The 13,294-nt window shown below is 41.6% G+C and overlaps 1 protein-coding gene across 2 annotated transcripts in view; it reads left to right on the top strand.

The window, feature by feature from the left end:
• The window catches only part of pygb (phosphorylase, glycogen; brain), a 32,147-nt gene that overhangs the window by 3,025 nt on the left and 15,828 nt on the right, over nucleotides 1-13,294 (top strand). For both annotated transcript variants that reach the window (XM_033614055.2, XM_033614053.2), the window contains exons 3-14: nucleotides 712-790; nucleotides 1,270-1,373; nucleotides 1,478-1,609; nucleotides 1,716-1,827; nucleotides 6,984-7,066; nucleotides 7,366-7,509; nucleotides 7,654-7,746; nucleotides 7,857-8,003; nucleotides 9,500-9,663; nucleotides 10,837-10,951; nucleotides 11,772-11,873; nucleotides 12,128-12,275. In XM_033614055.2, the coding sequence (XP_033469946.2) occupies nucleotides 712-790; nucleotides 1,270-1,373; nucleotides 1,478-1,609; nucleotides 1,716-1,827; nucleotides 6,984-7,066; nucleotides 7,366-7,509; nucleotides 7,654-7,746; nucleotides 7,857-8,003; nucleotides 9,500-9,663; nucleotides 10,837-10,951; nucleotides 11,772-11,873; nucleotides 12,128-12,275 (1,423 nt within the window). The remainder of the gene's footprint in view (nucleotides 1-711; nucleotides 791-1,269; nucleotides 1,374-1,477; nucleotides 1,610-1,715; nucleotides 1,828-6,983; nucleotides 7,067-7,365; nucleotides 7,510-7,653; nucleotides 7,747-7,856; nucleotides 8,004-9,499; nucleotides 9,664-10,836; nucleotides 10,952-11,771; nucleotides 11,874-12,127; nucleotides 12,276-13,294) is intronic.

Raw genomic sequence — 13,294 nt, 5'->3', positions numbered from 1 at the left:
CCTGTCTGTCTGTCTGTCTGTCTGTTTGTGATGTCAGTATCAGTCACAGCGATATATTCTGAAAAAAGTTTACACATCAGATTCCTGTAATTAAAAATAATTTAAATTTACTTGAAATGTATTTAATATTTATTTCAACCGTGTAAAAAAAAAAACCCTCCCTGTCCCCAAATTATTTGAAATAAATTAGAAATCAACTTGAATGTTTATTACAAACAGTTAGCAATTAGTTTTCTGTCATCAATCAGCTAATTGTTTCAGCTGTACTTACACTTACTTGGTAATTTAATTTCTAACAAAACAGCAGCATTTCTAAACTCTTGTCTTGTCTATAACACAATGTCAGAAAACATGATGCATGAAAACACAATTTATGAAAACATGATGTTTAAAAACATCTGTAATTCTGGATGTTTGCTGAATAACTGTCGTTCAGTGCGTCAGAAGAACCGTGATGATCTGGTTACTGGTAGAACCTGCGTGTGTAGAATAATGGAAATGCTCCGAACCTCACAAACTGATCAGTAACATAAAAGAACTGTTTCAGTGAAACGGCTGAAGTGTGTTTGTTTTCTGTTTTGTTGAAAATGAAGTTTGAAACTTTCTTTGACTTCCTCGTTTCACCACAACAAGGAAGTCAAAAATAACACACTGATAACAGCTGTGTGTGTGTCTGTGTGTGTGTGTGTCTGTGTGTGTGTGTGTGTGTAGTTGGGTTTGGACATTGAGGAGTTGGAGGAAATTGAGGAGGATGCTGGTCTGGGAAACGGAGGACTGGGACGACTGGCAGGTACACATTTTGGATGACATTTCATCCAAAATAGCATCTTCATTTTCTAAAAAATGTGCTCACTTTGTAAAAACATTTTCACATTCTATGTGAACTATGTTCTAAAAAGGTCATCAATTTAAAAATGTTGTCACTTTTTAAAAATCTCCACACTTTCTAAAAATATGTTCACTTTCTAAAACATCCTCACTGTCCAAAAACATCTTGACTTCTTAAAAATGTCCTCACTTTCTATGAACGTCCCCATTTTCTAAAAATGTCTTAACTTTCTAAAAACATCCTCACTTTTGGTAAACCCCCCCACTTTCTTAAAATCTCTTCACTTTGTAATGTCCCCACTTTTAAAAAATGACCCTACTTTCTAAAATTGTCCTCACTTTCTAAGAAAGTCCTCAATCTGTAAAAAGTCCCCACTTCCTTCAAACATTCTCACTCTCTAAAAACATCCTTGTTTTCTAAAAATGTCTTCGTCCCTGCAGCTTGTTTCCTGGATTCCATGGCGACGCTTGGCCTGGCAGCGTACGGATACGGTATTCGTTACGAGTTCGGCATTTTCAACCAGAAGATTAGCAACGGATGGCAGGTATACATACACACACACACACACACACACACACACACATAGACACACACACACAGGTTTTCAGGAGGTGTGTGATTGGCTAATGTGTTGCACCGCCCCCTGAGGTGGAGGAGGCAGATGATTGGCTGAGGTATGGGAACCCCTGGGAGAAGGCGCGGCCTGAGTACATGCTGCCGGTTCATTTCTACGGCCGGGTGGAGAAAACGGAGGGCGGAGTGAAGTGGGTGGACACTCAGGTCAGAGACCAACACGTTGACGTCATTGATACAATCGGCTGATTTTATGATCAGTGATCAATGTCAGAGGACAGACGGTGTGTCTGATGTGTCATCGTGTTTGTAGGTGGTGCTGGCGATGCCCTATGACACTCCAGTTCCTGGTTACCATAACAACACGGTGAACACGATGAGACTGTGGTCAGCTAAAGCTCCTAACGACTTCAAACTGCACAACTGTACGTTTCCATCATCATCATCATCATTGTTTTCATTATTGTTTTCATTATCGATCAATCTGCTGATTATTTTCTCCAATACTCGTTCGATTGATTGGTTTGTGAAAATACTGAGAAATGTTTGGTACAATGATCCACGGCCTGAAGTCACACCTTCACTGTGTTTGTTTCACATCAATATTATTACTGATACATTACAGTAACTATGTTATTGTTATTATTATTAACACTATTACGATACGTTACAATTATAAACGTTATTACCTATATGTTACAATTATAAACGTTATTACCTATATGTTACAATTATAAACGTTATTACCTATACGTTACTATTATAGACATTATTACCTATACTTTACAATTATAAACATTGTTACCTATACGTTACAATTATAAACGTTATTACCTATACGTTACAATTATAGACGTTATTACCTATACTTTACAATTATAAACATTATTACCTATACGTTACAATTATAAACGTTATTACCTATACGTTACAATTATAAACGTTATTACCTACACGTTACAATTATAAACTTTATTACCTATACGTTACAATTATAAACATTGTTACCTATATGTTACAGTTATAGACGTTATTACCCACACATTACAATTATAAACGTTATTACCTATACGTTACAATTATAGACGTTGTTACCTATACGTTACAATTATAGACGTTGTTACCTATACGTTACAATTATAGACATTATTACCTATACGTTACAATTATAAACATTGTTACCTATATGTTACAGTTATAGACGTTATTACCCACACATTACAATTATAAACGTTATTACCTATACGTTACAATTATAAACATTGTTACCTATACGTTACAATTATAAACGTTATTACCTATACGTTACAATTATAGACGTTGTTACCTATACGTTACAATTATAGACATTATTACCTATACGTTACAATTATAAACATTGTTACCTATATGTTACAGTTATAGACGTTATTACCCACACATTACAATTATAAACGTTATTACCTATACGTTACAATTATAAACATTGTTACCTATACGTTACAATTATAAACGTTATTACCTACACGTTACAATTATGAACGTTGTTACCTATACGTTACAATTATAAACGTTATTACCTACATGTTACAATTATAAACGTTGTTACCTATACGTTACAATTATAAACGTTATTACGTTACAATTATAAACGTTATTACCTATACGTTACAATTATAAACGTTATTACCTACATGTTACAATTATAAACATTGTTACCTATACGTTACAATTATAAACGTTATTACGTTACAATTATAAACGTTATTACCTAGACGTTACAATTATAAACGCTGCTACCTATACGTTACAATTATAAACGCTGTTACCTATACGTTACAATTATAAACGCTGCTACCTATACGTTACAATTATAAACGTTATTACGTTACAATTATAAACGTTATTACCTATACGTTACAATTATAAACGTTGCTACCTATACGTTACAATTATAAACCTATACGTTACAATTATAAACGTTATTACCTATACGTTACAATTATAAACGTTGTTGCCTATACGTTACAATTATAAACGTTATTACCTACACGTTACAATTACAAACGTTGTTATCTATACGTTAAAATTATAAACGTTATTACGTTACAATTATCAATCAATCAATCAATCAATTTTATTTATAAAGCCCAATATCACAAATCACAATTTGCCTCACAGGGCTTTACAGCATACGACATCCCTCTGTCCTTATGACCCTCACAGCTGATCAGGAAAAACTCCCCAAAAAACCCTTTAACGGGGAAAAAACGGTAGAAACCTCAGGAAGAGCAACTGAGGAGGGATCCCTCTTCCAGGACGGACAGACGTGCAATAGATGTCGTACAGAACAGATCAGCATAATAAATTAACAGTAAACTGTATGACACAATGAGACAGAGAGAGAGAGAGAGAGAGAGAGAGAGAGAGAGAGAGAGATGCAGGTAATGACAGTAGCTTACAACAACATTATTGAAAGTAATAATATTATAGTTATAGTTCTGGCTACTGTGGTACAATATGTTGAAAGTATGTATTAATATCTGGCAGTATACATGTGTGACAATAGTCATATGTGTATAATAACAGTAGAAGTATGACTAATGACTAATGATGGCAGCAGCAGCAGGAGGCATCTGGCAGGACCACGGCAGCAGCACAACCACACACGTCACGCTGTCCAGGCACCGCTGTGATATGAGTTAATCTGAGAGACAGTGGAGCACAAAGGCTCCGGAGAAGAAGCCGAGTTAGTGACATCCAGAATGGCCGAGTTAGCAAGATGCAGTAATAGGATGAGAGTGAGAGAGAGAGAGAGAGAGAGAGAGAGAGAGAGAGAGGGAGAGAAGGTGCCTGGTGTATTATAGGGGGGTCCTCCGGCAGACTAGGCCTAAGTCAGCCTAACTAGGGGCTGGTACAGGGCAAGCCTGAGCCAGCCCTAACTATAAGCTTTATCAAAGAGGAAAGTCTTAAGTCTAGTCTTAAATGTGGAGACGGTGTCTGCCTCCCGGACCGTAACAGGAAGATGATTCCACAGGAGAGGAGCCTGATAGCTGAAGGCTCTGGCTCCTGATCTACTTTTGGAGACTTTAGGGACCACGAGTAACCCTGCGTTCTCAGAGTGCAGTGTTCTGGTGGGATAATATGGCACTATGAGCTCTCTAAGATATGACGGAGCTTGACCATTTAGAGCTTTATAAGTTAACAGTAGGATTTTAAATTCAATTCTGGATTTTACAGGGAGCCAGTGCAGAGAAGCTAAAACAGGAGAAATATGATCTTGTTTCTTAGTTCCTGTTAGTACACGTGCTGCTGCATTCTGAATTAGCTGGAGAGTTTTTAAGGACTTACTAGAGCTACTTGATAATAGAGAGTTACAGTAATCCAGCCTTGAGGTAACAAAAGCGTGGACCAATTTTTCTGCATCTTTTCGGGTCAGGATAGGCCTAATTTTCACAATATTACGCAGATGAAAAAATGCAGTCCGTGAGGTTTGTTTTAAATGAGAATTAAAAGACAAATCTTGATCAAATATTACTCCGAGGTTTCTTACGGTAGTGGTAGAGGCCAGAGCAATGCCATCTAGAGAAACTATGTCATCAGATAAAGAGTCTCTGAGTTGTTTGGGGCCGAGAACAATAACTTCAGTTTTGTCTGAATTTAACATCAGGAAATTGGTGCTCATCCAGGTTTTTATGTTTTTAAGGCAATTATGAAGTTTAGTTAAGTGATTACTTTCTTCTGGCTTCATCAATAAATACAACTGAGTATCATCCGCATAACAATGGAAATTTATAGAGTGATTTCTAATGATGTTACCTAAAGGAAGCATATATAGAGTAAATAGGATTGGTTCGAGCACAGAACCTTGCGGAACTCCAAAACAAACTTTGGTACGTAAGGATGATTCATTATGAACGTCAACAAACTGAAAACGATCAGATAAATAAGATTTAAACCAGCTTAGTGCAGAACCTTTTAGGCCAATTAAGTGTCAAACGCCGCACTAAGATCTAATAAAACAAGTACAGAGACAAGTCCTTTGTCTGAAGCAATCAGAAGATCATTTGTAATTTATAACTAGTGCTGTCTCAGTGCTATGATGCACTCTAAATCCTGACTGAAATTCCTCAAATAAATTATTATCATGGAGAAAATCACACAGCTGGTCTGCGACTACTTTCTCAAGGATCTTTGACATAAAGGGAAGATTAAATATTGGTCTATAGTTGGCTAACACCTCTGGATCCAGGGTGGGCTTTTTTAGGAGAGGTTTAATTACAGCTACCTTAAAAGACTGTGGTACATAGCCTGTTAATAAGGATATATTGATCATATCTAATATATGAGTGTTAACTAAAGGAAAGACGTTATACGTTATATAACGTTATTACCTATACGTTACAATTATAAATGTTATTACGTTACAATTATAAACGTTATTACCTACACGTTACAATTATGAACGTTGCTACCTACACGTTACAATTATGAACGTTATTACGTTACAATTACAAACGTTATTACCTATACGTTACAATTATTAACGTTACTACCTATACGTTACAATTATGAACATTATTACTTCACAATTTCAAATGTTATTACCTACATGTTACAATTACAAACGTTATTACCGATACGTTACAATTATAAACGTTATTACCTACACGTTACAATTACAAATGTCATTACCTATATGTTACAATTATAAACGTTATTACCTATATGTTACAGTTAATACGAAATAAGAAAAAGATGCCGAAAACATGGATGACGTGGGGCATTTTTCTGCTCTGAGCTCAAGTTTTTCAGCTCGAGGAGTTCCAAGTGCTGCGACAAAAACGCCAGGCGCATAGAGCGCAGAAACACGAGGTGCGTAGCAACACAAAACAACAAGGAAAAAGTTTCATTTGGATTTAAAACAGTTACAAAAAGCTGCCTCCAGCTGCTGAAACACTTCCTGTGTGTCTTCCACTGCTCTGTCAGTGTTGTGTCAGAGCCTCAGTAGCAGGGCTCACCGTTTAGCTTTAAGACAGAAGTCTGATACAGATTGTTTTGTACTGAAGCTGCTGGTTGACAATATTTAGCACAATGTTCAGTATATTTAAAATATAACCACGATAAGTTCTCATTGCAGGAAGCATCTTGTCACTGTTTAAACCTGACGCCTCGCACATTTCACAGGTGGATTAATATCAGGTGTGCAAAGTCATCCAGTGGGCTGGATTGGCCCTTTGGTGGGCCTGCTCTGGCCCCTGGGCCGTATGTTTGACACCCTTGCTGTACATAGTTAAATGCCACTGCTGCTAAACAACAGCTGTTTGGTGACTCCTAGTGGCCGCTGTGAGAAACTACAACAAACAGATAAACAAACAAACACTGCTGTCCTCATTCAACACTTCTGTTCTGTTCTATCAGGTTTAACTTCTAGTATTTTTCATTTTTAATAACTACATGACTGCAGCTTCATTTTCTTTAGTAGGATTATATTTTAATAAATAATCATCAGTACTCGATGAAGGTGTTCGTCTTTAATTAAAGATCATTGGATCAGCAGCAGCTCCAGAGTTTTGTCTGACTCTGTGTCTCTGTCTCACAGTTAATGTTGGAGATTATATTGAAGCTGTTCTGGACAGAAACTTGGCTGAGAACATCTCCAGAGTCCTTTACCCCAACGACAACGTGAGTACAGCTGAATACTTTACTCTCCTCATGTCTCTCTCTCTTAGTCACATCTCACAGGTCAATATTTTATCTCTCTGACAGCTTCAGTGCCTTTACACAGTCAGATTATTGGAACATGATGGCGTGTTATGATCCAGCAGGATATGAAGTCATTGAACTGAGCTGCAGCATTAAAGTGATGAGCTCATGAATTGTTACCATCTTAGCATTAGCATTCTGCTGTGTGATAGAAGGGAAGGATCCAGCTGTGTTCAGACTGTGTGTGTGTGTGTGTGTGTGTGTGTGTGTGTTTGTAGTTCTTTGAGGGGAAGGAGCTGCGTCTGAAGCAGGAGTACTTTGTGGTCGCCGCCACGCTGCAGGACATCATCCGCAGGTTCAAGTCCTCCAAGTTTGGCTGCAGAGACCCTGTGAGGACGTCCTTCGACACCTTTCCTGACAAGGCGAGAAAAAAACTTAAATGTTGGCTGTTTGTGATGAAATGAAACAACATGTTAACGCAGCACGAAGATGTTTCAACCTGAAACATCAGCTGTGACAGGAAACACTGACTGACTGTTTCTTCTTCTGTGGTGGTGACTCCTCAGGTAGCGATCCAGCTGAACGACACCCACCCGGCTCTCGCCATCCCTGAGCTGATTAGGATCCTGGTGGACATAGAGAAGCTGGACTGGGACAAGGTCTGAGTGACCGAGGACTTCAGGGACTTCCTATTTATACTGTAAATATAGAGATGTAAAGTCTACCTCTGTGTGTGTGTGTGTGTGTGTGTGTGTGTGTGTGTGTGCAGGCGTGGGACATCACCTATCGTACCTGTGCGTACACGAACCACACGGTGTTACCTGAGGCACTGGAGCGCTGGCCGGTCTTCATGTTCGAACAGCTGCTGCCGCGACACCTGCTCATCATCTACGACATCAACCACAGACACCTGGAGGTGATTCTACTGGACTCTACTGGACTCAACTGGACTCAACTGGACTCAACTGAACTCTACTGGACTCTACTGGACTCAACTGGACTCAACTGAACTCTACTGGACTCAACTGGACTCAACTGAACTCTACTGAACTCTGCTGAACTCTACTGGATTCAACTGGACTCAACTGAACTCTACTGGACTCAACTGGACTCAACTGAACTCTACTGGACTCAACTGGACTCAACTGAACTCTACTGAACTCTGCTGAACTCTACTGGACTCTACTGGACTCAACTGGACTCAACTGAACTCTACTGGACTCTACTGGACTCAACTGAACTCTACTGAACTCTGCTGAACTCTACTGGACTCAACTGGACTCTACTGGACTATACTGAACTCTACTGAACTCTACTGGACTCGACTGGAATCTACTGGACTCAACTGAACTCTACTGGACTATACTGAACTCTACTGGACTTGACTGAAATCTACTGGACTCAACTGAACTCTACTGGACTATACTGAACTCTACTGAACTCTACTGGACTCGACTGGAATCTACTGGACTCAACTGAACTCGACTGGTCTCAACTGGACTCAACTGAACTCGACTGGACTCTACTGGACTTGACTGGAATCTACTGGACTCAACTGAACTCTACTGGACTCTACTGGACTCAGCTGAACTCTACTGGAATCTACTGGACTCAACTGAACTCTACTGGACTCTACTAGACTCTACTGAACTCAACTGAACTCTATTGAACTCTACTGAACACTACTGGACTCAACTGAAGTCGACTGGACTCAACTGAACTCTACTGGAATCTACTGGACTCAACTGAACTCTACTGGACTATACTGGACTCAACTGAACTCGACTGGAATCTACTGGACTCAACTGAACTCTACTGGACTATACTGAACTCTACTGAACTCTACTGGACTCGACTGGAATCTACTGGACTCAACTGAACTTGACTGGTCTCAACTGGACTCAACTGGACTCAACTGAACTCTACTGGACTCTACTGGACTTGACTGGAATCTACTGGACTCAACTGAACTCTACTGAACTCTACTGGACTCAGCTGAACTCTACTGGAATCTACTGGACTCAACTGAACTCTACTGGACTCTACTAGACTCTACTGAACACTACTGGACTCAACTGAACTCGACTGGACTCAACTGAACTCTACTGGAATCTACTGGACTCAACTGAACTCTACTGGACTCTACTGAACTCAGTTGGACTCAACTGAACTCTACTGGACTCTACTGGACTCTACTGAACTCAATTGGACTCACCTGAACTCTACTGGACTCTACTGGACTCAGCTGAACTCTACTGAACTCTACTGGACTCAACTCAACTGGACTCAGCTGATCTCTACTGAACTCTACTTCATACTCACCCACCTTATCATAGGGTGTGTACTTGTCTCTGTTGTGTGTCTCTGTATTTGTACACACATGTTAAACTACATGTCCCATTTGTCCCTCAGAGGGTGGCGGCCATGTTTCCCGGGGACACAGATCGTCTCCGTCGGATGTCTCTGATCGAGGAAGGAGACCCCAAGAGGATCAACATGGCTCACCTGTGTGTGGTCGGGTCGCACGCTGTCAACGGGGTCGCTCAGATTCACTCTGACATCGTCAGGAACACTGTGTGAGTCCAGGAGACAACCAATCAGAGCAGAGACTGAGCCTCTGATAACCAATCAGAACAGACACTGAGCCTCAGATGACCAATCATAGCTGGGACTGAGAGTGAAGACCAGTCAGAACAGAGACTGCAACCTGACGACCAATCAGAACAGAGACTGCAACCTGACGACCAATCAGAGCAGAGATTGCAACCTGACGACCAATCAGAGCAGAGACTGCAACCTGACAACCAATCATAGCAGAGACTGAGACTGACGACCAATCAGAGCAGAGACTGCAACCTGACGATCAATCAGAACAGAGACTGCAACCTGACGACCAATCAGAGCAGAGATTGCAACCTGAGGACCAGTCAGAGCAGAGATTGCAACCTGACAACCAATCATAGCAGAGACTGAGACTGACGACCAATCAGAACAGAGACTGCAACCTGACGACCAATCAGAGCAGAGATGGCAACCTGACGACCAATCATAGCAGAGACTGCAACCTGACAACCAATCATAGCAGAGACTGAGACTGACGACCAATCAGAGCAGAGACTGCAACCTGACAACCAATCATAGCAGAGACTGAGACTGACAACCAATCAGAGCAGAGACTGCAACCTGACGACCAATCAGAGCAGAGATGGCAACCTGACGACCAATCATAGCAGAGACTGCAACCTGACAACCAATCATAGCAGAGACTGAGACTGACGACCAATCAGAGCAGAGGCTGCAACCTGACAACCAATCATAGCAGAGACTGAGACTGACAACCAATCAGAGCAGAGACTGCAACCTGACGACCAATCAGAGCAGAGATGGCAACCTGACGACCAATCATAGCAGAGACTGCAACCTGACAACCAATCATAGCAGAGACTGAGACTGACGACCAATCAGAGCAGAGACTGCAATCTCATAACCAATCAGTGCAGAGATTGCAACCTGACGACCAATCAGAACAGAGACTGCAACCTGATGACCAATCAGAGCAGAGACTGCACCCTGACAACCAATCATAGCAGAGACTGAGACTGACGACCAATCGGAGCAGAGACTGCAACCTGATGACCAATCATAGCAGAGACTGAGACTGACGACCAATCAGAGCAGAGACTGCAACCTGACGACCAATCAGAGCAGAGACTGAGCCTCTGATGTATAATTGATTGATTGATTTTTAGGTTTAAAGACTTTTACGAAGTGGAACCAGAGAAGTTTCAGAATAAGACGAACGGCATCACTCCTCGCCGCTGGCTGTTGCTGTGTAACTCCGGCCTCGCTGACATCATCGCTGAGGTAATCACGCTCACCTGAGTCTCACCTGAACCTGATCGATCAGTTATCAGCTGTCGGTCTGAGCTTATTGATCCACTGATGTTTTTAAAGCTCAGTCCTCATCAGGCGGTCGGCTAATCATTACTGTCTTAGGCCATGTTATATCCACAAAGGTTTTTATTGTATAGACCTTTCGTAAACACGGAGCTAGCGTTTTTGGAGCCCAAATACGCCAACTTTTGAAACCGGGTCCCAGAGTGAAAAAATCTGAAGATGCCACCTTCGCTTTTCCGTATTTACAACACAGTACGCCTCTTTTCTGAAGCGATGACGCCATAACCCCACCTCACCCTCAACCCACATGCACTAGGTGTAAAGGCGCCACAACAACAATGGCTGACTGCAGTTTTGTAGTTTTGTAATCAAGTGTGACCCTCAGTAGCAGCTCTACCTTGTCGACAGTCCATACAAAGTGGGCTCCTCTGGCATTTGTATTTTCCGCCATCTTCTTCTTCGTGTTTGTTTACATCGCACTAGGTTTGTGCGCATGCTCCATTTCTTATGCTCTGTTTTTGGTGTACTTTGTGGCAGCGTTGCAGTGCCACTTACAGGCCTTGCATATATACTACAGCGTTTTCAGTGGCTTCATAAACGTACACATAACTTGAGACGATTCTGTGTTTATGGAAAACTTTTAAGAAATGAAATTGGTTCCGTCTTCATGTGGATATGGCCTTAATCAGTTAATCTGATAATTAGTATCAATAACTGATGATGTCATAATGGTCAGTGATGATGTCATAATTATCAGTGATAATGGAATGACCTGTCGTCCCCACAGAGGATCGGAGAAGACTTCCTGTCTGATCTTCATCAGGTGAAAAAAATCCTCCAATTTGTGGATGACGAAGCCTTTATCAGAGACGTGGCCAAAGTCAAACAGGTACAGAGACTCCTGTCAGTCCTCCTGTCTGTCCTCCTGTCTGCACCCCTCTCTCTCCTTCTGTCTGGCCCCCTGCCCGTCTGTCTCTCTCTCCTCCTATCTGTCCTCCTGTCTGTCCCTCTGTTTGTCCTTCTGTCTGTCCTCCTTTCTGTCCCTCTGTCTGTCCTTCTGTCTGTCCTTCTGTCTGTCCCCCTGTCTGTACTTCTGTCTATCCTCCTGTCTGTCCCACTGACATGTCTCTGTGTCCTCCACAGGAGAGTAAACTGAAGTTTGCATCCTTCCTGTACAAACAGCAGCAGGTGAAGGTGAATCCAGACTCCATCTTTGACGTCCAGGTGAAAAGGATCCACGAGTACAAGAGACAACTGCTCAACTGTCTGCACGCCGTCACTCTCTACAACCGTAAGACCAAATCATCACACCGTCACTCACTACAACCGTAAGACCAAATCATCACACCTTCACTCTCTACAACCGTAAGACCGAACCTGCACACCGTCACTCTCTACAACCATAAGACCAAATCATCACGCCTTCACTCTCTACAACCGTAAGACCAAATCAACACGCCTTCACTCTCTACAACCGTAAGACCGAATCTGCACGCCGTCACTCTCTACAACCCTAAGACCGAATCTGCACGCCGTCACTCTCTACAACCGTAAGACCAAATCATCACGCCTTCACTCTCTACAACCCTAAGACCGAATCTGCACGCTGTCACTCTCTGCAACCATGAGAATGAATCATCACACCATCACTCTCTACAACCGTAAGACTGAATCATCAAGCGGTCACTCTCTACAACTGTAAGACTGAATCATCACACCGTCACTCTCTACAACTGTAAGACTGAATCATCAAGCCGTCACTCTCTACAACCGTAAGACTGAATCATCAAGCCATCACTCTCTACAACTGTACGACTAAATCATCAAGCCGTCACTCTCTACAACCGTAAGACTGAATCATCACACCGTCACTCTCTACAGCCGTAAGACCAAATCTGCGTGCCGTCATTCTCTACAACCGTAAGACCAAATCATCACACAGTCACTCTCTACAACCGTAAGACCGAATCATCACACCATCACTCTCTACAACTGTAAGACTGAATTATCAAGTGGTAACTCTCTACAGCTGTAAGACCGAATCATCAAGCCATCACTCTCTAGAACCGTAAGACCAAATCATCAAGCCATCACTCTCTGCAACCGTAAGACCAAATCTGCATGCTGTCACTCTCAACAACCGTAAGACCAAATCTGCATGCCGTCACTCTCTAGAACCGTAAGACCAAATCATCACACTGTCACTCTCTACAACCGTAAGACCGAATCATCACACCATCACTCTCTACAACCATAAGACCAAATCTGCATGCCGTCACTCTCTACAACCGTAAGACTAAATCATCTAGC

Source organism: Epinephelus lanceolatus, chromosome 17 (assembly GCF_041903045.1).
Source record: "Epinephelus lanceolatus isolate andai-2023 chromosome 17, ASM4190304v1, whole genome shotgun sequence".
In the NCBI taxonomy this organism is placed as follows: domain Eukaryota; kingdom Metazoa; phylum Chordata; class Actinopteri; order Perciformes; family Serranidae; genus Epinephelus; species Epinephelus lanceolatus.
This window is presented reverse-complemented; position numbering and strand designations above follow the sequence as displayed.